At 44.8% G+C, this 26,526-nt stretch overlaps 1 protein-coding gene across 1 annotated transcript in view; it reads left to right on the forward strand.

Annotated features, from left to right (window-relative positions):
• Positions 1-26,526, forward strand: part of TRIM71 (tripartite motif containing 71, E3 ubiquitin protein ligase) — a 66,609-nt gene that overhangs the window by 22,340 nt on the left and 17,743 nt on the right. Inside the window, exon 2 of the mRNA XM_012646873.1 lies at positions 23,493-23,660. Coding sequence (XP_012502327.1) covers positions 23,493-23,660 — 168 coding nt within the window. The remainder of the gene's footprint in view (positions 1-23,492; positions 23,661-26,526) is intronic.

Consider the following 26,526-nt stretch of genomic DNA (forward strand, 5'->3'; position numbering starts at 1 on the left):
TCCATTGGATTATTGTTAATATTATGGATTAATAACAATAACATGCCCAGCCCTGTGAGAGAATAAAGGACCTTGGGATCTTTTGTGAGGTTTCTCGGTCAAATTTCATACCAGCCATGTGACCTGGGCAAAACTTCAGTTTGGACCATTTCTAAAAGGAGGCGAGGCAGAGACTGTGGCTTATTAGAGTGTGCATCTATTTATTTATTTACTTACGTTTTTAGGCGGGAAAATAAATTGGTAAACCATGTCTTTGGTTGCGGGACAGGGTCTCACTTTGTTGCCCAGGCTGGAGTGCGGTGGTAATTCCCAACTTCTGGGCTCAAGCAATCCTCCTGCCTCAGCCTCCCAGTGCTAGGATTATAGGCATGAGCCACCATGCCTGGCTGCCATTTTTTTTATTTTAAATTTTTATCTTTAATGGACAAACAATTGTACATACATTCTGGGATGATTATATCAAGCTAATTAACATATCTGTCACCTCAGATAGGTTTTTTATAGTGTGAGCATTTAAAATGTATTCTTTTACAATATTATTAACTATGGTCACCATGCTGTGTAGCAGATCTTGAAATCTTAGTCTTACTGTCTCACTGAAACTTTGTGCTCTTTAACCACTCTCTCCCCTTGTACCACCCCCACCCCTCTGCTTCTCTGAGTTCAACTTTTTAAAATTTCACATATAAGTGAGATCATGTGGTATTTGTCTTTCTGTACCTGGCTTATTTCCCTTAGCATAATGTCTTCCAGGTTAATCCGAGTTGTTGCAAATGGTGGGATTTGCTTCTTTTTTATTTTTATTATTTTCATTTTTTGAGTCAGAGTCTCACTCTGTTGCCCGGGCTAGAGTGCCGTGGCGTCATCCTAGCTCACTCACAGCAACCTCAAATTCCTGGGCTCAAGCGATCCTCCTGCCTCAGCCTCCCGAGTAGCTGGGACTACAGGCATGCGCCACCATGCCCGGCTAATTTTTTCTATATATTTTTAGCTGTCCAATTTAATTTCTTTCTATTTTTGGTAGAGACAGGGTCTCGCTCTTGCTCAGGCTGGTCTCGAACTCCTGAGCTCAAGCGATCCACCCGCCTCAGCCTCCCAGAGTGCTAGGATTACAGGCGTGAGCCACCGAGCCTGGCCAGATTTGCTTCTTTTTAAAGGCTGGGCAGTGTTCTGTTGTGTATATGTACCCTACATTTTCTTTATGTTTGTCCTGATGGGCACTTACTTAGGTTGATTCGATATATTGCCTCTTTTGAATAATGTTGCAGTGAACACAAGAGTACAGATATCTCTTTAACATTCTGATTTCAGTTCTTTTGGATATATGCTCAGAAGCGGTATTACTGGATCATATGATAATTCTACTTTTAGTCTTTTGAGGAACCTCCATACTGTTCTCCATGGGGGTTGTACTAATTTAAGGTTGTATGTTTTAAATGTATTGATACAGGATGTATCCAGCCCAGTGCCTGACTTACTGTATTTGTACATGTGGCAAGTATACATTGAGTATCTCTTGTGGGCTGAGCTCTGTCCTCAGTTAAATACAGCCCCTTCCTCATGTGACAAATAAACGTGCTGACAACCGGAGATTGCCTGGGGTCTGCCCCCTCCCACATTTACCTCTGAGTCTTGGCTAGGCTGGCTCTCAGTACGGGGCTCTGTTCTTTTTTATTTTTATAGTTGTGATAGAACACATTTTAGAAGTAATGTGTTTGGGAGTCAAGTTGGCCTTCCCTATCTGTGAGCCCTACCAACTGTGGATGGAAAATATTTGGGGAAAAAAATTCAATAAAAACAATACAAATAAAAATGATAACTACTTTGTATTGTGTATTATTAATATAAGTAATCTAGAAATGATTTAAAGTATCTTTGGGAGCATATGTGTAGGTTATATGCAAGTACTATGCCATTTTATATAAGCAGTCCTCAGATTTTGGTATCCGTGGGGGTCCTGGAGCCAATCCTCCACAAATACCAAGGGACAACTCTACTTCATACAAAATCGGCAAAGAGACACATAATACTCTGACCTCGTGAGTCAATCTCTCTTTGCCTTAGATTCCTTATTTGTTAAACAGGGGTAATGATAGGCACGTACCTGTTTGGTGTACTTATACCCACAACAGATCTGAATGTGCGGTGATTTTCGACAGTTGTATACCCCAGGGTAGGGTGCATTTCTTTCTGCCCTCTTGGTTCTACAGGTCAGAGGAATCCTGCCAAAGGAGTTCTGCAAGGTCTGGCCCATAAACTCTTTCTTATCTTGTCTGCAGAAGTCAGCTGGTCTTCTCCCTTTTGTCCCTGATAACCACTCCATCTCTCCAGTGGAGGGGTGGGGGCCTGACTCATCAGGGCAGGCAGCTGTTGTGGAAGGGTCCCTCCAAAGAAGGATATTTTGCCTAATTCTTTTACTGCCTCTTTATCTCATTTCTAAATATTGCTGCTTTTTCTTTCTTTTGAGAAATGAGGTCAGAAATACACGTAGTTTTATCATGAGCAGTGGCCTGAGGTTACTTTCCCCTTGCTCCAGGCAGTTTTTTTGTTTTTGTTTCTTTTTATTTATTTATTTTGAGACAGCGTCTCATTCTGTTGCCTGGGCGAGAGTGCAGTGGTGTCATCAGAGCTCACTGCAACCTCAAACTCCTGGGATTACAGGCGTGAGCCACTGCTCTGTGCCTCTTCATTTTTGCCCTTCAGACTCCAGTCCTGGCCAGCTGTATGGGCCTGGGAGCAAAAGTGAGGATGACTCAGTGGAGTCTGGGACTAGTGGGATCTCCTTGGTCAGCTAGGACCAGCTGGGACTCAGTCACAGGAAAACCCAGAAAGCTGAGCTTCAGATGGCGGCATCACAGAGCCGTGGAGACTCCTGGGCTTCAGGGCCCTACCTGACACATCACCAAACTCCCAGCCCCCAACCAGTGAGCTCCCTGCAGCTCTGGGGTTGGGAAGGGGTTGCTATTTAATTTTTTTTTTTCAAGCATTCTCTTATTTTAGGAAATGGGAAAATATGATCCTGGCCCTGGGCAATCAGGAGGCTTTAAGCTGTGGGGGGGTGGAAATACATGGACAGGGGACTTAACGGCGTGATAACTGCAACTTAAATTCAATAAGCCACGCTGGGAAACGGGCCTCAGTTTGGATTAACAAAGTCAGAAGGAAAGGGCTTTTGCTGGGCTGCCTCTTAATAGTTAGATATCCTTTCGTGGTGAAGGCAGGGAAGGTGGTCCATTTACCTGCCTTAGATTATAAACCCTGGCATTGCGGTTTCTCCCAGAACTACTTTTTAAACAGTATGGTTAGAGGAAGGAGCCTGGCTAGGGCCTGGAGTTCTAATCCTTATTTCTAAATTAACCCGTGGCTGGCTGTTTGACCCGGTAAATGAGCCTCCTTCTTTTGCACTTTTCTGTCTGGTGGGGGTGGAGTTGGGCACATTGGCTGTGGGTTCTTAGCTTTTTTGTTTTTCAAATAGAGCCGCCTTTGAGAATCTGACACCTGTGCACTTTGTCTCCAGAACGAAGTGTGCACACACAATTTTGCACACAAACTGAGGGGCTGTCAGGCGCTGAGGTTGTCGTAACAAATTGTGCACACAAATCGAATGTGGCTCAGTGTTCTTAGGGGTCTGTCTGCAGTGTCTTTCAAAGCAAGATAGTCATCTGTTATCACATATTTCCAAACATGGAACAAAATCCCACCCAGTCTGGATGGTTCCAGAATTTAGCCCCTGTGGCTCTGAGGCCCCTGGTGGTGAAACCTTCCAGCCTCACTGTTTCCTGTGCTTCCTTTGGGGGTGAGGAGGTAATGGGGTAGAAGGGTGTTGAGGCAGTTCAGAGCTGGTTTAAAAAGTCAGCCCTGTGGCAGATCTGGGGTTTTGTATAAGAAATGTGGTCATTAGGGGGCAAATTTGCATCATTAATTAGGAAATACAGATCTGTGTGTGTGATTCTCTAAAAGCAAGCATTAGAGAGGGTGAAAAGCTAAGAGGAAATTGTTTCCCAGGGCATTTCTGCAAGGCATTTCCCTTCCCCCTCCTCTTATGTTTGACCTATTTATGTACTTTCAGAGTGTTGATGTCATAGCATTTCAAAGGGATATTGTATGTCTTGACTGGTAACTTCTTTTAAATAGGCCCCAAACAGTCCCTCCTCCATTCTGATCAGCCTGGTTCTCGCCAGGAATGGAAATTGTCATAGAATGTCTTAGTCATCCTGATGACTAGAGTCATTCTCTCTGCTACTTAATTCTGGACCCTCTTTTGCAACAACTGGAATGTAATCGGCAAGTAAAAATAACCTCTAAGGAAAACCGGCTTGTGTAGACCAACGTTTTTTCTTAAAATGTAAGTTTTAAGAATAAATACTGAGTCCACTTTGGGGAGAAAACTCTGCTAAGCAGAATATCTTTTGACCTACTTGTTAGTGAGGATTTTGTAGGGGAACCATTCCCTGCCCCATCCGCCTGTTTCTCTTGTGGGATTAATCATTTCCTTTTGACCTTGTGCTCTGCCCCAACATGTTGCATTGATCAGATCCGAAATCTCAAGTCGTTCTCCACCCCCACCACCCACCCCCTTCTAATTAGCAATCCTGAGGTGCGGGTGGGGGAAGGGTTTAAATAGAACAGCTATTCTTTATCAAAGTACACAAAATGAAAAACAAATTATCATTATTTTAAACAGCAAACCTCTCTACATTACAGTGGTTTTTTTTTTTTTTTTTTGATGATTTTTGTCAATTGGGCCTTTTTAGAAAGCTCCCTTTCTCAAAATGTGACTATGGAAGTGTCACTAGTTCAACTTGTGTATTTTATTTTAGTTTTTGATTTTGATTTTTTTTAGCCAGTCAAATATAGCAGTGGAGGGTTGTATACCAACTTCAATGACACTAATGTTAATAAGTTCTGATAACCTACCATACCGTCGATGAGCCAGCTTGTGCATTTAAAAACCTTGTGTTTCTTGGAAGGAATGGGGAAAAGTTTATTCTTTTTGATAAGCTTTAGTTCTCAGTTCTCTCCCCACTCTCACTTTTTAGAGAAGTTCTAAGGAGATAGTGAAATTTGAATTTTTGAGCTACAGTTAGCAAAAGAACTGAATACAATTGGTAATAGAGCTAAATACAGTTAACAAATGAATGAGCCAATAAGGAGAATATGCCGAATCAACTGTGATTGACTTTGGTAGACCTTCCTCCTCCTCAGCGGAATCCACTCAGGTGAATATCAAGTTGTTTGACGTCTCATTGTTGTCCACACCTTTTCTTTTCATTAGTAATGATGGCAGGAGAGCCCACAATGTGAGAGGGGTGGGGTGGTTCTACTCTGTGTGACATTAATCTTAGAAAACTTTAATTATTTGGAGCTTAACAGTTTCAGGGTGGCAAAATGGGGGTCTGAAGAGTGTATCAAAATTGCAAAAAAGGAAGAGAAAGAAAGGAAAGCTGATTTTACCATCCAGGCACAAGAACAGCTCTCTTCTTTTGGTCTCTTTTGGAGGGCGTTGAAGGAATTTTCTGTTCACTTCCCGCTTGCAAGCAGCTATTCAGTGGGAGAGTGAGTGCCTGGAACCCTCTTGCTGGAACAGCCTGAGGGACCCTGTGGGAACAAAGGCTCTGTATTGGCCCTGCTGCCATCTTGGAGCTGGCTGTTGAGTGACTGGCCCTCAGCCTTGGACTAAATTAACCAGATTGCCTGGGGGTTGCCTTGTGGACGGTGGGGGCATGAGTGAAATTGGGGACAGGGACAATGTCATGGCCTAGGCAGGAGCCCCTGGGGGGGCACATCCTGGAGAAAGACTTTGAGGACTGTGTTCCCTCTTTCTGACCAGAGGGAGGGTGGGGGTTGGGAGGCAGATAAGTAGGTCATTCCCGTTTCTCTAGAAGTCTGCCACTGGGTTTATGCCTGAGGGGGTTGTGTAGAGTTTTGAGGTCTTAGGAGCCTAGACTAGTGGTTTCAATAAATGCAGCGTGATAGGAGAGTGGGGCCCTCAGAGATGAGAGATGGGCCAAAGCCAGACGAATGTTTGGCCAGAGAGTTTTCATCTAATAGGCTCATTTTAGGGAGCTATGAGAATGTGCTATTGAAGTCAGGCATGTTAAACCCATGAGGATTTATTCTTGACCTGTAGGCAATAGGGAGCCATTGAGGGTTGTGAGTTGGGAAGTTATGAAAAAAGAAACAACTGGATTTAGCAGTGGTTGATGACACCCAGATAGAAGTGACTCTGCCACAGGATTACACAACCCAAACTGGGTAGATGAAGGTTTTTAAAGGCAGCAGGGGAGGGAATGTTGTTAATTTAGTAGAGGCAGCAAAGCCTATTGGCTTCTACATCGACCCTGGAGCCATTTTCTAGTTGTGTCCTTGGGCAAATTACTTAAACTGTTCTCACTCTAGTTTCTTCTTCTGTAAAATGAGGGTGATAATATTAGCCACCTCAAAGGGTTGTGGTTAGGATTAAATGAGTTAATGTATTGTAAAGCGCCTGGCATAGGGCTTGACCCAAGTAAGTACTTCTAGAAGTGCTTGCCATTAGTGAATTCCTTCTAGGTCTGACAGAGAGCTTGGGTGATGAACCTCCAAGGAGGAGAACCCTGTGCTTTCTTTAACCCCCCTATATATGCTCTATGAGGAAACAGAAAATATAAAAAGATAAACTGCTAGTTATCCTAACCCAGTGATAACTAGTAACAATTTGGTATATATCATTCTAGGTTTTATGGCTTAAAAAACAAAAGACATCCCTTGGTTTCCCAATTGAAATCATACTGTAAATACTCATACTCTATGCTTTTATATTATGTTAATATCTGGTATTTATTTATTACAAACAGTAATTAAATGTGTAGCTTTGTCTTGGCAAATATTTAGGAATATGAAGGCAATAGCAAAAATTATCTACAATTTTACCAAATTCTAAGCAACTACGTAAGTACACCCTAGTTTGGGGCAAAAAAATATATAATTGTGTTATTCTATGACCTATAAACACATGCAATTACCCCTCATGATAGGTTTGGTTATCAAGGAATATTTGTACCTATTTTTCTTTTTCACAGATAGTAGCATATTTTATATATTACTCTGTTCCTTGTTTTTTTTCATATCTGGAGATCATTCCATGGGTCTAGAACATCTCATTGTTTTTAATGGTTGCCCAGTAATCAATTTATTTAACAATTATTAACTAGTCTCCTATTGACGGACATTTAGTTTGCTTCCAATCTCAAACATGGTGCTGTAAATCGTCTATATTTTTAAGGAAGTGTTTTATTCCTAGCCAGATGACGTGAACATACAAAGATAAGTCTTGTAGCTTGTAAGCGTTCTTGTTTACTGGAGAAGGGATACCCTCTTTTTTTTTTCCTGAGGAGAAATGGAGGTTAGAAGTTTTTAGTGGGCTCATATTGCGCCAGTGGTGAGAATAAGAGGTGTAGCTCTGGACCGATGATCGGCTTGTCAAGTCTGGAGTTTGGTTTTGGTGAAAGTGTGTGGGAGATTGTTCCGGAGGGGGACCCGCAGAAGGAAGTCTTGGTGTTGGCCCCTTTGGAGATTTACTACGCATTTACACTCCCATTTTAATAGTTTTGTTCTCTATTACATTCTCATATATTTCTGGAGAGGCACCTGGTTCATAGATACAGACACAGAAAGACACTTCTAGACATTGCTTAGGCTGTTGAGGCTCTGAGAGGTTGTGACCAGCTCTCTTGGGTTTTGGGAACCTGCATTTTTCTCTGGCTGTCTGTGGCTACTGCCTGACCACCAAGGTGGGGTGTGTATGTGTGTGTGTGCGTGCGTGCGCCTCCCTCCCCCCGCCCCTACCCCCACCCCCTCTTGAATGGGATACATGAATCAAATTTTGATGGAATTTGCTGTGGGCAGGGCTAGGAAGGAACTGTGAGTATCCTAGGCCTTACTCAGGAGGAAATAAGGCATTATCTGGCTGAGGATATTTTAGCCATCAGTTCCAGTCCCCCGAAAGCTCTGTTTTATGTTCTTTAATGGGTAAAAATGGTGTTTTATCAATCGTTTCTTATATTTTGTAGACTGACTGGACTGCTGAGGCTTCTGCCCTACTTCTTATTGGTTGGGCTTTGAAGGTCTGAGGTGTCTTACTTACCTGGCTAGTGGTCCAGCAGGTGCTGTCAGCTAGAGTGCCTGGGTCTTCTCTGTGGCTTGGACTTCTCCTAGCGTGGCTGCTGGGTTCTGAGACTGAGTGTTCTCAACAGACGAAAGCTGTCCACTTGGAAGTTAATACAGCATGGTTCCTTCCACGTTCGACTGGACGAGGCATGTTGCGAGGCCAGCCCAGATTGAAAGGGAGGGTAAAGAGTCCATGTTTTGATGGGAGGAGTAGCAAAAACAAAAAAAAAGTGCAGCCATCTTCAATTGGCCATAAATGGCTTTTCTAGGAAAAGTACGTAAATTCACCCAGATGCCATCTCTCAATGATAGAAACTGGATTTCCTTAACATAGCCTAAGTTCCTATTCATAAGAACTGCAAACTGTGGAACACATTTTTCTATCAAATCCCCCACCCGGTCTCCTTCCTCTTGCCCCTTCACTTGTGTGTATTGTTTTGCTTTTTTGAGGGGGTTGTTAACGGGGCAGTGCTTTCCATCAGCAGGTAGTGAGGTTGTTAAACAAGATCTAACAGGTGCCTAGAACTTCTCAATTCATCCATCACTCTGGAGATTTGCTATAGACCTGCTGATAGAGCAATGAAACGCTGGCCACAGTTTTATTCTGGTGGGATACGGTGCTAACCACCTACTTAAATAGCTATTGTGTAAACCATTTTCTCCTTCATTCTGTTTGTTCAAATATCTATCCAGGGTCTGTGTCCCAGCCTTTGCAGTACTGGGTCGACCCCTTTCCTGCATTCAACCTGGGTGGAAAATAGGCGAGTACAGTACAACAAGATACTTTGAGAGAGGCACACACTATATTCACATAACTTATTTTATAGTTTATTGTTATAATTGTTCGATTTTGTTATTGTTAATCTCTTACTGTGCCTAATTTGTAAATTTTTCATAGGTGTGTATGTCTAGGGAAAACAGTATAGGGCTTGGTACTGTCTGTGGTTCCAGGCATCCACTGGGGGTGGGATAAGGGGAGACTACTGTACCTAAAGTCTAGTGAGCAGACAGACATGAACAAGCAGCTAGATACACACTTTCAGGGAGTGAACAGTGCTGTGAGGAAATTGAGCCGGGTATGGGAACGGAAGTGAGGGGGAAGGAGGGGAAAAAGTGTCTCTGAAGAAGTGATACGGCTACGTGAATGAAGAGCCGGCCCTTTAGGTATGGGGCAGCTGCAGTGGGCAGGCTTCCCAGGCAGAGGGAACAGAAGGGAGTCCCAGATGGCCCAGCAAAACGCTGCGGGCAGACTGGCCTTCTGGAGTGAGATGGGGAGCCACTGGAGGGTGTGAAGGAGGGGTGTGGTGCGATCTGTCTTTGACCTCTTAAAAGGCTTGTTTCTCTCTGGCCGCTGCACGGGGAAGAGACTGTAGGGCAGCAGGGAGACCCAAGACCTAGGCCTGCTGGTGTGTGGAAATGGTGGCTTGCTCAGGAATGTCTGTGGGAAAAAGAGCTATTCCCCAGAGGGACTTACTTGTCCCAAAGGGAAGGTTTAGATTCAGAGATAGTAGTTTTGGCGAACACAGCAGGGAGCCCCCAGCTAAGGGAGAGAGGATGAATGATCTCACCTAGTATAAGCTGAGTATGATTCAAGTGGGGAGGAGAGGAGTACCCCATAGTGCTAATTAGCTGCTTCTGAATTGTTTCTAAAACAACCCGAGACAACACAGCACACACACAAAAGAGATGCCCAAAGGTGGGGTAGCTGGCATCTCCTGCAGGCTCCATCCTGAGCAGGGCCTGGAGTTCAACGTTGGTGCAGATGTGGGCAGACAGAGCAAAAAGTTACCTTACTTTTCCCCCTAATAGTCTTTCTTATCTAGAACTTTCTCCCCAGCCATTCCTATTTGCACTTTTAAGACTAGACTTACTCTCTTTCAGGAAGTCTTCTGAGATTACACCCCAGGCCCAGTGTCATCTTGTTTTCTACTCCAACCCTGTAATTGTGGCCATACTCAGTTGTCCCTTCTATAGGACTGTAACCACCTTGAGGGAGAAGACATCATAGTCCAAGCACGGGGCAATAATGAAATGTGCATGTACTAGAATTTATGTTAAAAACATGACATCTGTGAGGGGTGAAAGGCTGTTCTGACTAGATGTGAGTAGAGGGGTAGAGTCACTGGCCTCGTGGGCAGGCAGTGTGGCCCGCAGAAGAAGCTGGTACATGTACAGGTCAGAGGTTGTCATTCAGCATACTTTTACCCAGTCTTATTTATGGAACCTCTCGACATTCTTTTCAATGGGCAAACAAAGTAACCTTGGAGAACTCTGGCCAGGAGTACCTTAACAGCTTGTTACCTGTCCTATCCTGGGAACACAGTTTGATTTGACTTGGCTTGCCACTTACCAGGCTGGAACCCTTCCAGGCTGGCCACCACCCAGCTCCTTTCTGTTGGGATCCTTTGTGCCATCAACATTTGGATTTCATGTACTTTCTCTTAGTATGAATTCTTCACCACCACCCGTCAGAGTAAGTTTATTATTGTCCACATTTTATGGGTGGAAGCAGGGAGCCAACTTACCCAAAAGAGTTGGAGAAGAACCACGTCAATATTTGAACCCAGGTTTTCTGACTCCTCAACACGAGGTGGCCCAAAATTGTGCCCTGGCCTTCTTGCATGTCTAGATGACTGAAACAGTCATTGTCATCTCTGTCCCCTCAAGGTTACCCCGCTACCACACACATTCCTGCTCAGAAGCTTGCCCTGGACCCCCCATTTCCTCCATTTTAATTCCCCATTCTAACCCCTACACTTTGGCCAGGCCCTACGGGCTTCTTTGTTCAAGCTGTTCTTTCAACAGGATTTATAAATTTTATACCTCAGGCCTCCTGGGTCTGTCCCATTCTCTAGAAAGCCATTTAGGATTTACCTGCTAAACCCCAAGGGCATACTGCTGGAGCGTTGAAGTTCTGGTTGAAGAGGGACTCATTTTGCATAACTTTCCTGGCCATTTTTAAGTGTTTTTTCCTACCTGGCCTCATGTACAGTTGACCCTTGAACAATGTAGGGGTTAGGGGCACCACCCCATGCGATCAAATTCATGTATAACTTCTGACTCCCCAGAACTTAGCTACTCATAGCCTACTGTTGACCAGAAGCCTTGCCAATAACAAACAGGCCATTAACACACTTTGCATGTTATATGCATTATATACTGTATTCTTACAGTCAAGTAAGCTAGAGAAAACAAATGTTAAGAAAACCATAAGGAAGAGAAGATTTTTAGTACCTGAAGGTCTTCCTTGTCTTCACATTGAGTAGGAGGCAGAGGAAGAGAAGAGATTGCTCTTGCTCTCTCAGGGGTGGCAGAGGCAGAAAAAAAGTCCACATGTAAGTGCACCCTGGAGATTCAAACCCATGTTGTTCTAAAGGCAACTGTATTTTGGTTAATTCCCCATTTGTCTTTCTGATCCTCTCAAGCGGCGTGACATGCAGTATATTTTCCAAACCGGGCCGTTTTTGAGAGTGAAAGGAGGTGCTGTTAATGATTATGCCTAGGCAGTACAAGCGAACTAGACTTCCCCAGGCTGACCAACCAAGACCTTTAAAAAACTGGAAGCTTCTCCAGTTGTTTTTTTTTTAATCTCTCAGGGCTGTTGGCTGACAGCCTTAAATCGGATGTAAATAGTTTAAAAAATTAGCAGTGAACACAGCATACTTGATAAGGTTATTGTGACCTCAGAAACTACAGCTTGGGTGCAGACCAAGTTAAAAGAGCTGTCTCTAAAACGGATGAAGTCTAAGGCCCGGCAGAGACATGCCTGGAGGGCCAAGAGGCTCAGCTAGCTGAGCAGTGGGTGAATATTGTAGAAAGGCTAAGGAAAAGCCACGTGGGGCCAGAACCAGTTCAGCACCAGATATTAATACTTAGATTTCTCCTGCCTTTATCTCACCTTTTTCTTACTAAGCTGAGAGCCAAAATAAGGGTGACTTTTCCACCAACACAGGGCCAGATGGAGCAAGGCAGGAATTTCAGGATCCACATAAAGACCAATTTAAGGACTATTCACTTTATTTTCCTCCTGACACCTTAGATCACATAACTGATACCATCTGATTGTTTCACCAGCTCAGAGTGAATTTTCTTTTTCCCATCCTGGCAGGTCTGGTTTCTCACATCTTTTTGAAGTTTATACTTGGGTATCTGATGAGGGTTTGTGTGTGGGATGGGGGGGAAGGTTCTGTCCCTTACTGCCTTTATAGGACAGAAGTTTGGGGGTTCTGATTCCCTTGCCTGTGGTGCTGGGGCAGTGGGTTGCCCGTTGCCACGTTCTGTTGAAGAGCACACAGGTAGTTTGAAGAGGTGCTTCGCTTGAACAATAAGCTTCATTTGTTGGAATGAGGGAGGATTTCTGAGAAAGGTCCATATCTGAGACTTATTCTGAAGAGGGGTTTGATTCCAGCAGTTTTACCTACAGTGTCCCCAGATGTCGGTCTTTTTTCTGATTATGTCTTACCAGTTTGTTGGCATCTCCCTGCCTGAAATCCCACAGGCCTGGGTGTTGGGGTTCCCTGACTTTCCAGGGGGCATTTCACTCTCTTTGCTTAAATCCTGCTGTAATTACTGCTTCTTTATAGAGCAGCTGTTGAAGAGTTGTGCACACTGGTGGGAAGCAGGATGGTGAACTCCAAGAGACTAGGGCTTTGTTTCTGGCCTTAGCAGGGCCCCACAACGGTTCCTGGTTTGGCAGCTGAATTGATCCTTTGCAGTTGGGCTTATTTATCCTCTGGTGATTCCAGCACAGGTTGGGCCCTTCTTCCCCAGGTCACACCACTTTTAAGACTGGAATCCAACTTCTCTGCCTCCCGGTTCTTTTCCCTGTTGGGCCAGTTTCTACTGGTTTGCCTAGACTCCTTATCCTGCCCGCCCCCCCCTTTTTGTAAGCTGTGTTTCTCTTCTTCACACCCTTCTTTAAAAAGGCTTGTAAGTGTTCACTGTTCTTAATCTGAAATATCTTACCTTTTATGTCTTATTTCATTTGCCCTCTCCTTCCCATTGCTCTGCCTAGGATCCATCAATGGTTAGTCAGAGAAGGTCACCATTGCCCTCTACACTTCAGACATTAGGGGTGGGTAGGGGGAGTCATACCTGCCCATATCACAGAACCAGCCCTGGGGCCTGTGTTTTTGAGGTTACTCCCTGCATGGGGGTATGGAGAGGTGGCTTGCATTTCAGGGAAGCTCTGAAGCAGGTGGCCTGGCCTGGGGCCTGCTGCACTGCTGGCCCTTTGGCATTTTTGTGGTGGTGTCCACGGGGTTAGGTTTCCTATTGTTGGAGTGTGTGTGGGTGGAGGGGGATCTTAAATTGACTTCCTAACAAAATGCTAACTTGAAAAGGGCTTAAGATTAAGAGACCTTTCTTTTGCCCCCAGCTTTTGCACAGGCGATTTTGGTTTTGCTTATGCTCATTTTGCCTCTTACACAGGAAGCTGTTGACAAAGCTCTGGTTATTCCTGGGATGTCAGGTAGAAAGAGGAGGTACTGCAATTTAAGAGTACATCTGGCTTCTCTGTCTTTAATGCCCTCCTTGATAGATGCAGTTTTGGGGAGCGCCACAGAAGAGCCTAGGCTTGGGGTTTGGAGACAAGTCCCCATTACTTCACAGACACACCCCAGCACCCACACAACCACCCCCCCCTTCTGGGCACTTCCTGGCGTTAGGAGAATTCACAGAGGCCATGTGTGCCATCCACTGCTTCCTGGGGTTAGTTCTTTCCCAATATAAAATAATTCCTACCTGTGAACAACTCTAGATTAAACCCCAGTCAAGACAGAAGGCAACTGAGTAATGTAAGTGTCCAGCTACATACAGTGATCAAACTTGCTAGGATGGGGAGAGAAGGGAAAAATTGTATTATGTTGTGTTTAGGGTAGAAAATCGTGGCTAGTATATTTACAGACTGTTTTGTTACTAGTTTATTCTCACCTGAGTTTTTGTTTCTGCTTCTCAGGAAAGTTTTTCCCAGGTGGTGAGTGCCTTCCCTTGCTTAAAAAAATCCACCTGTCTACAGAATCTTGGCTACACAGGCAATTGAAACCTAGTTGACTTCTTTAGGGAGTGAAAGGGTGTCAGGTGTACAATGTCGCCCACTGTTTAAGAGGCAAGGACTGAGTTACATGGCCACCTACAGAGTCTGGCCATTTTAAAAAAGCCCAGAAGTACCACTGATTCTTGTCCGGAACACAAGAGATTAAAACCGTACCTTACTCTCGCAACTTTGGAAGCAACGGGAAAACCGTGCATCTATGTCTAAATCTGTCTTCTCATATCTGGTTTAAAAATCTATAATTTACGTGGGCAGTGATCTCAGTGTTGGAACAAATCTCTTTTATTTGCTGCTGGAAGCTGCATGGGCCACTCATTAGTACATCAGAGGTCAGATGCATGCCGGGGTGGCAGCTGGGACACTAATGATTTCATACGGCTTTGTATGACCGCTGGCTGCCTGTGGTGCTGTAAATCGGGCTCCGGGTTCTAATTTTTTCAAAACCTCCGGGGAGTTAGTGGACGCTTGTCTCTTGTGAGATAGAACTTAAGATAATATTTATAGTGGAGGGCAAAGGAAAAATAATAGCTAATGGGAACATTGTGGAAAGAATGGTAGCGATCTATTAGAAGTAAATTATGTGGGGCCATTGGAGTTAACTCATTTATGGGCTCCACGAGTATTTATTAGGTCCTTAGCTATGAAGAGTGCTACGCCGTGGCTGGGCTCCAAGCCTCACCCCGTCAACATGTAGGTTGCCAGGGGAATGGTTCCTTCCTTCCTCACTTGGAGAGAGGTGTATATAGTAAGTGTACGTTTTGAGTTTTGATAATTATATATGCCTGTGTAACCACCCTCCTATCAAGATAATAGAATATTTCCCTCCAGAAAGATTCCCTTAGAATCCCTCTAGTTTACCCCTGTTCTCACCTGCAACTATTGTTTTGATTTTTTTTTTTCCCACCTTAGGTGAGTTTTTCCTTCATATAAATGGAATTATGCAATATATTCTGAGTCTGGCTTTTTCCCACCAAGCAAAATGCCTTTAAGGTTGTTTTGTGTAGGTGCTTGAATTAGTAATTCTCAGTAACTCATTTCTTTTTTTATTGCTGCAAAACTGTTGCGTGGATATACCTGCGGTATGTTCATATGTCGATATGGAAGTTTTTGAACAGCCACATTTAAATAAGCAAATTTATTTATTAAAAACTATGTTTGGAAGGCAATAATCCAAAAGACAATACTGGCATGTCCAAAAAAGTCACTCTGTTATCTATCACAAAGTGTAACTTAGATCTGTTAGGGGACACCCCAAAGCACAGGTGTGGCACTTGCTGCCCCCAAGCAAATATGCCCTTTTACAGTGGGTCGGTGTCAATGCCCTGAAGAAGAGCGTGCGAGAGACTCCAGCGCTGGGCAGGAGACCTCAAGCTGAAGGCACCAGCCTAAAATCCAGGAGGCAGCTGAGGAGTGCAGAGGGCTGGGGGAGCTGTAGCAGGCTGGGTTCCCCAGAGGCGGCGTTTGGAGCACATGTTGTTTACTTGAAAGGCAGGATACAGAGTTTGTTGCCTGCTGCTGCCCAGGCTTCAGGTTGCTAGAGGATGGACCCACGGTCTGGGCAGAGGAAATGGGATGCACAGGCATAGCTACACCCCCCTCCCCAGTTGCCATGTGCCCCACCCCACACTTGGTATTTTGTGACATTGTGATTATACTTTCAAAAATTGTGTGTGTCTGTGTTTTTTTCTTTTTGTGACTTCACAGAGGCCTGGAGAAATGCTAGCTTTAGCTCTGTGCGAGAGGTGCTGTCTTCTGCCGGCCATTTTCCCTACCCTAAATCCCCGTGTCTCCCCCCATCCTGACCTCTGCCCTTCACAGCTCACATGGGGCATTTCTCCTGCCCTGTAAAACGAACCCAGCTCCCTGAGTAGGGTCAGCATCACAGCGGACTGCGTCCATGAGTCACGCCACAGTTACTGCCGCGTGCTGAGCTTTAGAAGGGAGCAGGACAGCCATGGAACTATTTTGACTGTGACTCTGGCCAAAGCTGGTTGCTGTGCTGCCCACGGTGGTGTTCTTAGCTTGGATTTTCCTCTTCCTTCAAAGAGTCAGTGCTGGAGGGAAATAATTTTCTTCCAGGATCAGCTTTTCATGCCTTTAATAATTCCGACAGTCCTGTGAGCCCAAAATTGGGTTGTTCTGTCTTTTTATCAAAGAAGCAAGTAAGCTCGGCCAAACTCAGGCATTCAACTCTGTCAGTGGAACTTACTCATTTAATTATCTGTGCCTTTTAATTTGATTTCAGTTTTAAAATGTAACCCTTCCATTTTTGTGTATGTTAATATTAAAAGCTGTGTGCACAGGAGAAACATCCGGTGGTGTGCTACAGGGAGGGCCCTTGCGGGGAAAGGAACAGTGTGTGCCAGGGCTCTGAGACCTGGACAGGACGGTGTTGCGGCATGTAAAGTAGGAGCTGATGGCGCTGGACCAGTGCACAAAGGGCCTGTGTGATTGTGGGACCTGGCCCCACAAGCAGGGGAGCAGGTGATTGGCAGGAAGAGGAACTAGCAGAGCTTGAGTAAGCCTGTGGAATGGGGCGTGGGAGGGGCTGGGCCTTGGTGTGGTGGGTGGCTGATGTTGAGGAAGAGGGTAACAGCAACTGTTGGGGCACAGTGGTCCGTGGACAGTGTGAAGATTTTTCTTCTAAAAAGTAGGGAGGAAGAAATCCTGCTGTGGGTTTTGGAGTCTCACAAAAGCCTCAAGTGAACAAGTGTTAACATGATACTTTATGATCATCAAACTATGCTACTCCCTTGGCACCAGCAACTGAATTGGGGCCAGATTCAGAGATAACGGCATCCCTCTCTGATTTGAACCTTTCCTTTTCAAGTTTGCCATCCGTGGAGCCTAAAATTTAGAATAGAGCTGAGCAGATGGCTTTGACCCTATTTTGGGCTGTCCTTGGACATCCTCATTCCAACCCCCATAGGTCTTGACTCAGCCAGCTGAGCAGACAGACAGTATTATGTGTGTAAATTTCTTACCTTAGCCCTTGGGGTCAAATGTGCCTCAGCATTCATAATTTTTTATTTTAGGAAGGCAGTATTTTACATGTATATAACATAGAACACAAACTCAAGAGATTGTTTCAAACGCAAGGAGGTGGGGGAGTGGGGCCGCCTGAAGGGGATGCCTCTAGGGGGGTTAATGGTGGAAGGGGGCCCAGGCAATGTAAAGGAAGACAGGTGTTAAGAACAAAACACCTTGGGAGGCCGAGGAGGGCAGATTGTTAGAGCTCAGAAGTTCGAAACCAGCCTGAGCAAGAGCGAGACCCCGTCTCTACCAAAAATAGAAAGAAATTAATTGGACAGCTAAAAATATATAGAAAAAATTAGCCGGGCATGGTGGCGCATGCCTGTAGTCCCAGCTACTCGGGAGGCTGAGGCAGAAGGATTGCTTGAGCCCAGGAGTTTGAGGTTGCTGTGAGCTAGACTGACGCCACGGCACTCTAGCCCGGGCAACAAAGTGAGACTCTGTCTCAAACAAACAAACAAACAAACAAAGAACAAAACACTTGAGGGTCCTAGAGGCCCCTTAAAAAACCCACAATCCCCTTTATATTCATGAAAATCACTAAGTAATGAACATTAATGTTCATTATTTTCTGCAGTGAAATATATGAAAATTTACTAAATGATAAAAATCTAACTCATTTTCATGCCAGTTCGTTTTAAAATTTGAGAAAAATTGCACATTGCAGCATGGCGTTTTGAAATGTGGATGCACTGTAGAATGAGCGTATTGAGCTAGTTAACATGCTTATTCATAAATATACTTATTTTTTGTGGTGAAAACACTTAAAATGTATTCTTACTGATTTTCATGAATACAATACATTGTTAGAAACTATAGTCACTTTGTCGTACACCAGTTATGGTTTTGCCGCCAAATCGCTTATGTAAAAACTTGGTTTCCAGAGCATTTTTTTTTATTTTTGGATTTTGGAATTGCAGAAAGGGGATTATGGATTTTTAAGGGGGCCTTCTGGGATCCTCAAGTGTTTCTTTTATTCTTAACACCCCTGTTCCTTTACATTGCGTGGGACCCCTTCCGCCATCAACCTCTAGAGGCACCCTGTCAGGCAGACCTGCTGCCCCGACCCCCTTGCATTCGGGACAGTCTCTTTAACCATCTGTACTGAGAGACAAAACATAATAAGGCTTTCTTTCCTTGGGGTGCTGCTCTTCTCTGGCCCCTTTTTCACTTTCTCGGCATCCACCAAAACCTTCCAGCCAAGCAGAAGTGGATCTTAACTCCAGTCCCAGCTGTGAACTCTGCCCATACTGTCTCACCTGGCACCCCTCTGCTGGCCTTTTGTGTTTGGTCCTGTTGAGAACAGAAACTGGCACTTGACTGCTTTTGCCCTTCACCTGGATGGAGGTTGACCCAACTCCAAAGTTTAGGATTTGGGAACCCTTAATTATCCATGCTTGCAAGTAGATCTCCCCCCATAACCAGTATCATCAAGTGATAGAGCAATTGAATATATTACCAAATTGAAAATTTGGGGTTTGTATAAAGAACAAGGATATTCACTGTGGCATTGCTTGTGATTTTTCAAAAATCAGGAAACAGTTTTACAATTTTATTAGCATGTGCTGATTAAATAAGTTGTGGTACATTCACACAGCAACATACCATACAACCACTCAGAAAACCAGGCAACTCTGCAGAACATTCTCCAAGTTCACATAGTTAAGTGAAAATTTTTTTGTCTTTAAAAATTCAAGTATGCAAAGAATATAGCATACTTTTAGATGGTTACATGAAGTAGAAACGAGACATTGAGGAGATATTTAAGAACTGTTTTATCTCTGTATTTGAGCAAATGCATGTATGTTACCTAGCTAGATAAAAAATGTTTTGGACACACCCAACCCCCACCATCCACCAAAAAGGGATAATTTGTCCACAGCTGGGACCTGTTGTCTTGAACGGGTGGTGATTGTGCGGGAACTAAGTCCTTATTCCTTTCTTCTGCCAAGCCGTAGGGCAGCACGTGGCCAGAGCTGCAGGAGGGGCTCTGCTGACATTTTGGACTGCAGGTTTTAGAGCATTTTGATTTTACTATTACTTAATAGACTTCATTTCATGGCTGGATTTTGTGCCTGGAACTCGGTTTACCGTTTTTTGAATGAGTCCTCTGTTGTCCCATGTGGGAGCCTGCAAAGTAGCGCACACAGGTAAGGCTTCTGGGCCCCAAGTTGCTTCTGGAATGGGCTGTCGCCTCGCCTTTACTTCTGTAGTGGGAAACTCAGAAACCCTCTTGGTGGGCGGGGACCTCCTTCTGTCCAGGCTGCAGTGTTCGGCCTTAGTTTGTGGGAGGCTAAGTAAATGTCTTCAGTCGTGTTAAGGGATGTCGAACTAATCTAAAAAAATTAATTTATAGCAGTTGATGTATTTTAGTTGAGGCATTTTGATGAACTTTAAATGGTGACCCAGGGCCTCCTTTCATCCTTTCAGTTTACATTCTTAAGACGCTGATGTGGATAGTTGTATTTTAAACCTGAAACTCATTCTTTCAGATGTGCCGGACTCTAACAGGAGTCCCTTGGTGTGTGTGTTCGTTGTCTGACCACAGGTAGCATAAAAACTAGATTTCAGGAGCACAGGATCGCGTCTGCACTCACACACACACACACACACACACACACACACACACACACACACTTGTTCACGAGCAAAGCATTTTATTTAAACACAGTCTAGGGCAAACGTGCCTACTTTGTATTTTTATTTATTTATTTTTCTTCTAACCTCCCCCTTCCCCCAATTCCTTTCCTGCTGGGCCCACATTCCTAGGTCTTTGTCTCTGCTTGGTATTTTAGAAATTTTGGGAGAGGAAGGCAGTGGGTGGGACGTTCTGGAAGCTGGGGGCAGGGAAGAGGGTGGTCACTTGCAGGGTCAGAGGTCAAGCCTGCTCCATTTAGCTGGGGCAGCCAGATTGTCGCCAGCCCCGAGGGGGCGTGTCCATGCATCTGCCCGGGAAGCCCCAACCAGGCCCTGGAATTCCTGCCGCCAGAGGACCTCTTCTCCCCAGTCCCTCCCCCCCATCCCGGGAGCCACAGTCCATGGCTGCTCCCACATTTCCAGCCATTGGACCACCCTCTGTATAGCTTCCATTTATTCTTTAAAGATAATCTTCTAGCTGTTTTCTAGAGAGTTGCATCCATTCACATCTTTACCTATCGATCATGTTTCAGCAGCTCTAAAATTGTTTATCAATCTTAGAAATTGCAGGCAGATGAGATGTAGAGCTTCTAAATGAAGTGTGAAATCCTTCCCAAGATTTTACTCCAACTTTTAGCTGGAAGGCTTATAAACATTGGTCTCATTTTACAATTTTTGGACAATCCATTTTTTTAAAAAATTCATAGTTTATTAACTACAAGCTCCGTGATGATATTTGATATTCTTTTACTCACCATAGCCTTTTATTTTCAGCCGTCTCCACACCCCCACCTGTGTCACTTCAAGCAGCCTGGAACTTCGAAAGCACTGGCTCTTCTGAATCCGCAGTTCTGGCTACTTAGAGCTGCGTTGATCAGTGTGAAGTGATGCTGGGCGGGGACTGCGTCCAGGCACCTCTTTCGCCTATTCATCTGCTCTCTCAAGGCTGGCCGTGGCAGGGCTCTGGGGTCAGGGGCTCCGGGCACTCTGCCTTCTCTGCTGCCACTTGTTGTGACCAGGATTTCTTTTCCGGCCACTGCATCTGCAGGATCCCTTTAAACCTACCATCCACGGTGGGATCTCCTATGCCCAACATCAGCCAGGCTCCATATTTTAAGATTAACACATCTAAGACTAAGAAAAATCATCTTAATTCCTGCAATTGTACAACTGAAACCTGGGGGTCAGTCAGCTTCCTGGCTCAGCCCAGAATTACCCTGAAGCCTTTCGGTTTCTGTTGTCAAGTCTCTGAAGATACGTTCCTGGGATTTCAGGAGGGGAAGGGGTCTCCTGAGACACCGAGTCAGACCCCGTGTGTTTCACAGATGATACTGAAGCCCAGACAAGTCAAGAGAGGTGACTGGATAGATGGTCCCACAGCTAGGTAGCTAGCACCAGGCTCAGGTTAACAGCCTGAGATTCCTTCCCACTTCCTGACCATGGAGATGAGAACAAGCTACAAGCTAGTTGGTAATATTTGTGTGAGCTCACAGACTGAAGGAAGCAAGGGGGGTCTCCAGCCAGTCCACACAGCTGTCCTGAGAAAAAAGAAAAAAGATATGTTTTTTCAGGTTAGGGTTAGCAGTTTGGTAAAATGGGGGAGGCCACAAAGGGTCAGAGGCATGTTTTATTCAAATTTAAAAGGAACCTTTGGATGGAAGGCTTTCACACTTCACATTAGCATGGGAGTGACCCTTTTATTCCCATGACACATGGAGAGAGCAAAGGGAAGGAATGTGGTTGAAACTGGCAGAGTTACTTTAGCACCACATCTTAAAAAAAAAAGAGATTGTCCAGGAATTTTTCCTGAATTTATCCAACTTAGTATCTTTTGGTTAGAATTTAGACTTGAGATTTAATCGATTGGAAGGATTAGATCATCTCTAAAAGGTGGATGTGTTTAAAAAGCAATTGGCCTTTAAAAAAAAAAGGCAAATTACCACCACCTGGTTTCAGTCTGCCACCGTTGCTGAAAAGTACTCCAGTGATCAAAATTGATGGTAAAGTTACAAACCTTATCGCATTTCCCTTGTATAAAGTAGGATTCATAAAACCTGCTATAGTCCAACTTTTTTTTTTTTTTTTACAAAAGTAAGAATACAATATCCTAAATCTTTCCTTTTTTCCTATTTCCAAATCTGAAAGCTTCTAGAGAAGCAGCTTAACCCGTGCTAAATCATACTTCCCTCTTAATTCAGTTAATTAACCCTGAGTGGAGCAACCTCTTTGCTTGACTGAACCATTTAGGGAAGCATTTTCTAGTGGACACACTTCATACCAAGATTTTGGTTGGTTAATAAAGTGAAAACTTTGGAGAAGGAAAGAAGCAGAATTCTCCTGCCGTTTGCCCCCACACCTCTGTGTGCGTGGCTCTCTGGCCCTCAGGGCCACCTCCAGGCCTCCCTCTGTATCTTCTGCAACAATCTGTCCTGCCGAGGCCGGAGTGAGCTCCTGTTCAGTTCCACACAGACATCTTGAGTCTTGCATCCTGGATCTCCACAATACCTAGCAGAGTGCTCTGGAGGATGAGGTAGCCATGCAGGCGTTGAAACCAGCTCTTCAGAAGGTTCCCTGCTGTGTCCTTACTAACTGTGTGTCCCCGAGCACCTCACAACCTCCTGTTCTGTCTTCCCCTGGAGATTAAATACGTTGTTGTGTATGGGAAAGGTTCCTCTTTGCGCACTGCTTCCCTGCCTGTTGCATGTTAGGTGTAGCTCTCTCTCACACCCAGGTGCACCAGAGGCAAATTTAAGCTCCACTCTTGAAAGCAATCCAGCAAACATTTACAGAGAGTGGCGCTAAGTGCCCTGCTCTGCAGGGAGATACACAATAATGAGACTGGCCCAGTTTCTGTGCCAAGGAGCTTTCTCTCTTGAGAGCTCCTTACTTATCAGTAGGCGAAGGCTGTGCCAACCTTTCTCTCTCTCTCCCTCCCAGCATGCTGGCCCCAGGGAAGTGTATAACATCACATAAAGCCGTTCTGGCAGCTCTGGCTGCCTCCCTGGTTCACCTCCTTGGAATAACTTGGCAGGAAGAAGAAAGGCTAGAAGCTGGCTGGCCTTACCACTGGCTTTTTGCCTTCGCTCCAGAAGCTTAGAGCCCATAGCTTACTTGAGTGTCTGGGAGAAGAACCATACTTTGCACTAATCTCCTTGATGAGGAGGATGGCCACAAGCCATGGGGCAAGGGCGATTTTTACTGGCTCTTAACCTTGCTTCACATGTGTAGGCTGGAGAGGCAAAAGAAACTTTTCTGGTGTATTCTTTCAGGCCACCAATCTCAGACGAGGGAACGCAGTCTCATGACTTTTCTGGATAATTGACCTAAGATACAGAATCTCTGCTTTGAAGTGTCTCAGTTATGGTTCTGAATGAGACTAGAGTGGGATGTGGCAGTTGGTTATTTTTTCCTCTTGATTTGGGGCAGAGGGAGTGAGATGGGCAAGTGGGTATTTCTGGTTGTGTTTGCAGTTAGTACATGCTGCCCCTCCTTATAGGGGTGTGCTTGCTTGTTGGGAAGGGGGTGGTTCAGCATCTGGGATCCAGGGCACCACTGTTGCTGTCTTCCCTCTTCCTCCCATCCTGCATCTCTCATGTATGCCTGTCCCCTCTCTGGTCCCCAGGTGCTGCACCTATACTGTGACACTTGCTCTGTGCCCATTTGTCGAGAATGCACGATGGGCCGGCACGGGGGCCACAGCTTCATCTACCTCCAGGAGGCGCTGCAGGACTCGAGGGCCCTCACTATTCAACTACTGGCTGACGCCCAGCAGGGCCGACAAGCAATCCAGGTGAGCGCCACTCCCACACAACACCTTTCCCCGTTTCTGTCAGATGGCACGTGTAGATGACTGGGCAGATTCCAGTGGAGTGCGTGGGTGGTGGGGTGGAGGGGAGGTATGGAATAGTGATTCAGATGAGCTCGTGTGACATCCATGCAACGATCCCTGGAGGGGTTCTAGTGATCATGTGAAGGTGACAGGAATGTGGCCAAAGTTACTGGCTGGATTCTCAAGCAGCTCGCCTGGGCCCCCATCATACCTAACCTGCACGTTTCCCATCCGGCCTCCTTCCCAAATCCAGGTAGACACTGACACTTTCTAGCCAGGACTTTGGAAAGGTTGGACACTTAATGCTTTTTAGACAGAGACCTTTGCTATACAGATCTACCTATTTATAGATGAGAAACAGGTGAGCATGGGGAATTGTATGTGAGGTTCAGAGTCTTGAACTCTTTCTTGGCTGAAGCAGCCTTGGTAATTTAAACCTCCGTCTCTGTTGAATTCCCCTCACTTTGGGGAGGGGCGTGTGTAACTTTGAGAGGTGGCAAAATTCTCTTACATAGTCACATGCCTGAATTGCTTTTAAATCTTGTCGGATCCAGGTGACAAGGTTTTAGGAAGTGAGAAAATTATGACATGTTTTCCCCGTGTCGTAGGATAGGTTTGAAAGTTAGGAAAACTTACTAAGCCTTCAGCAGAAATTATTGTTTACATTTGAGAGTATTTAAGTGAATTTATTTTAAATATAAGATCTTTTTTGAAAGTGCTAAAGAATCGAGAGCATGTGCCCTAAAGAAGGGGGTGGATTTGATTTAATAAGTTTCTTGGTAGCTATCATGTTCCTATCTATGCATGATATTGAAGTAGTCTGTTCTGATGAGTCAGATTTTTCTGGCGTTCAAGTCATAAAATTGAAAGTTTGAAAGTCTGTGTTTCTGGAGTGACTAATCCTGTCATATTATTACACCAGAGTTAATCAGTTTTTCTCTAAAATGCCCTCGGGGTGTCTCTGGGTGCTGTCCAAGTTCTCTTTTCTCAGCCTCTCCACCCGTGTGCCCCATTCTATGGTGAGTCAGTGCGTCTGCGTCCCTGCGAATGAAGTGGTTTGTCTTCTGTTTTATGCCACAATAGTTAGGACCTTGACAAATGCTTTCCCCTGTTGATGTCTGCTAGACACTGGTACTCAGCCTCCACTGAGGCATCACCTGGGGAACTTAACCCGCTAGATTGTGGTATGATCTCATTAACTCCTTGCTGTCCTTGGAGATTGAGAACACTTAAAGCATTGTTGGGAAAATTGCTGGTGCTCTCTGTCCTTTGTGGGATCAGCCACTCTGGGGAGAAAAGTGAGTCGTCCAGATTTCCTGGAGGCTTAAGGAGATCTTCCAACAAATCATGAGTGGTTAAAATGGTGAAATCCCACAGAAGTGGAAATTCGAACTTTCAGTGGAGAGAAAAGGGAGTAGAGGGGTAGATGATTTTTGTCCGCCATGCCCGACTTTCTAAACTAAATATAGATAGCTGAGAGTCTGCTGTGTGAACAGTGAAAAGAACCTAGGCATAGACCCAAGGGGTGAAATTCAAATATTGACAGTTTGTGCCCGACATTAATCCAAATACTAGGTCATGGGGCACTTTGAGTGGAGGTGGCAGGCAGGTGCTTGGGATGAGGTGGGCTGGTTAATCTCTATGGCCACACCCTGGTGTACTGCATAGATTGTAAATTCCTAGAAAGTCCTGTGTAACACAGGGTGTGGGTTTATATAGCACCCTTTCTTGGCTCTGGGTTGCAGTTCTTGAAAATCTGCATTTAGGCAGTGATGTGAGGATTGGGATGTGATGGACACCTATTTCTTTCTGAAGATTCTTATAAGATCTTCAGTGTATTGTCCATTCCTAGAAGAACCAACCATCTGGGAACTTGGAGACCCTCAAGAAAAACAGAGTGTTGTTCACAAAAGAAGTCCCTGGGTATGAGTGGAAAATACAGGTCCTCTTTCCCTTTGAGGCAGTGAGGGGAAGGCAAGATAAAGGTTGAGGACAAGCTAACTTTGCTCAAAACCCATTTGCTGAAAAGCCAGTTTGTTCCCTGCATAAACCACAGACCCAAATTCTGTCCCCAAGGTCACGAGACTGGTGTGACCCAGTTTTCATTGTGTACAGAGTTTGCACTTAGGTTGCTGGTAGGAATCAGGTTAATCAGAGTTCTGTGCCATTGAAACAGATTGAGTGAGAGTGGGGAGGAGCCAGCACATGTCCCGCAAATGTTTGCCTGAGCCTCTGCTGTGCTAGGGGAGAGTACTGTTCTGAGAGCCCCCGGGGGTGCACACTTAGTTGTGTGCTGGCTGGAGTCCCTGTCTCAGTCATTTTCAAAAGTCATTTGATGTGGAAACAACCTCAGTGCCCATCAGTACATGAATGGATTAATACAATGTGGCATATGTATACCATGGAGTTCTACTCAGCCACAAAAAAACAATGATGATCTAGCACCTCTTGTATCATCCTGGATAGAGCTGGAGCCCATTCTACTAAATGAAGTATCACAAGAATGGAAAAACAAGCACCACATGTCCTCACCATCAAATTGGTATTAACTGATCAACACTTATGTGCACATATAGTAATAACATTCATCGAGAGTCAGGCAGATGGGAGAGGGGGAGGAGGGGATGGGTATATACACACCTAATGAGTGCGGTGTGCACCGCCTGGGGGATGGACATGCTTGAAGCTCTGACCTGGGTGGGGCAAAGGCAATGTATGTACTCTAAACATTTGTACCCCCATAATATGCTGAAATAAAAAAAAAAGAAGAAAAGTCATTTCAAAAGTACATCTGGAAGACATTGGAAAAAGTAGCCACTACACAACA

Source organism: Propithecus coquereli, unplaced genomic scaffold (assembly GCF_000956105.1).
Source record: "Propithecus coquereli isolate 6110/MARCELLA unplaced genomic scaffold, Pcoq_1.0 Scaffold251, whole genome shotgun sequence".
NCBI classification, from domain to species: Eukaryota; Metazoa; Chordata; class Mammalia; order Primates; family Indriidae; genus Propithecus; species Propithecus coquereli.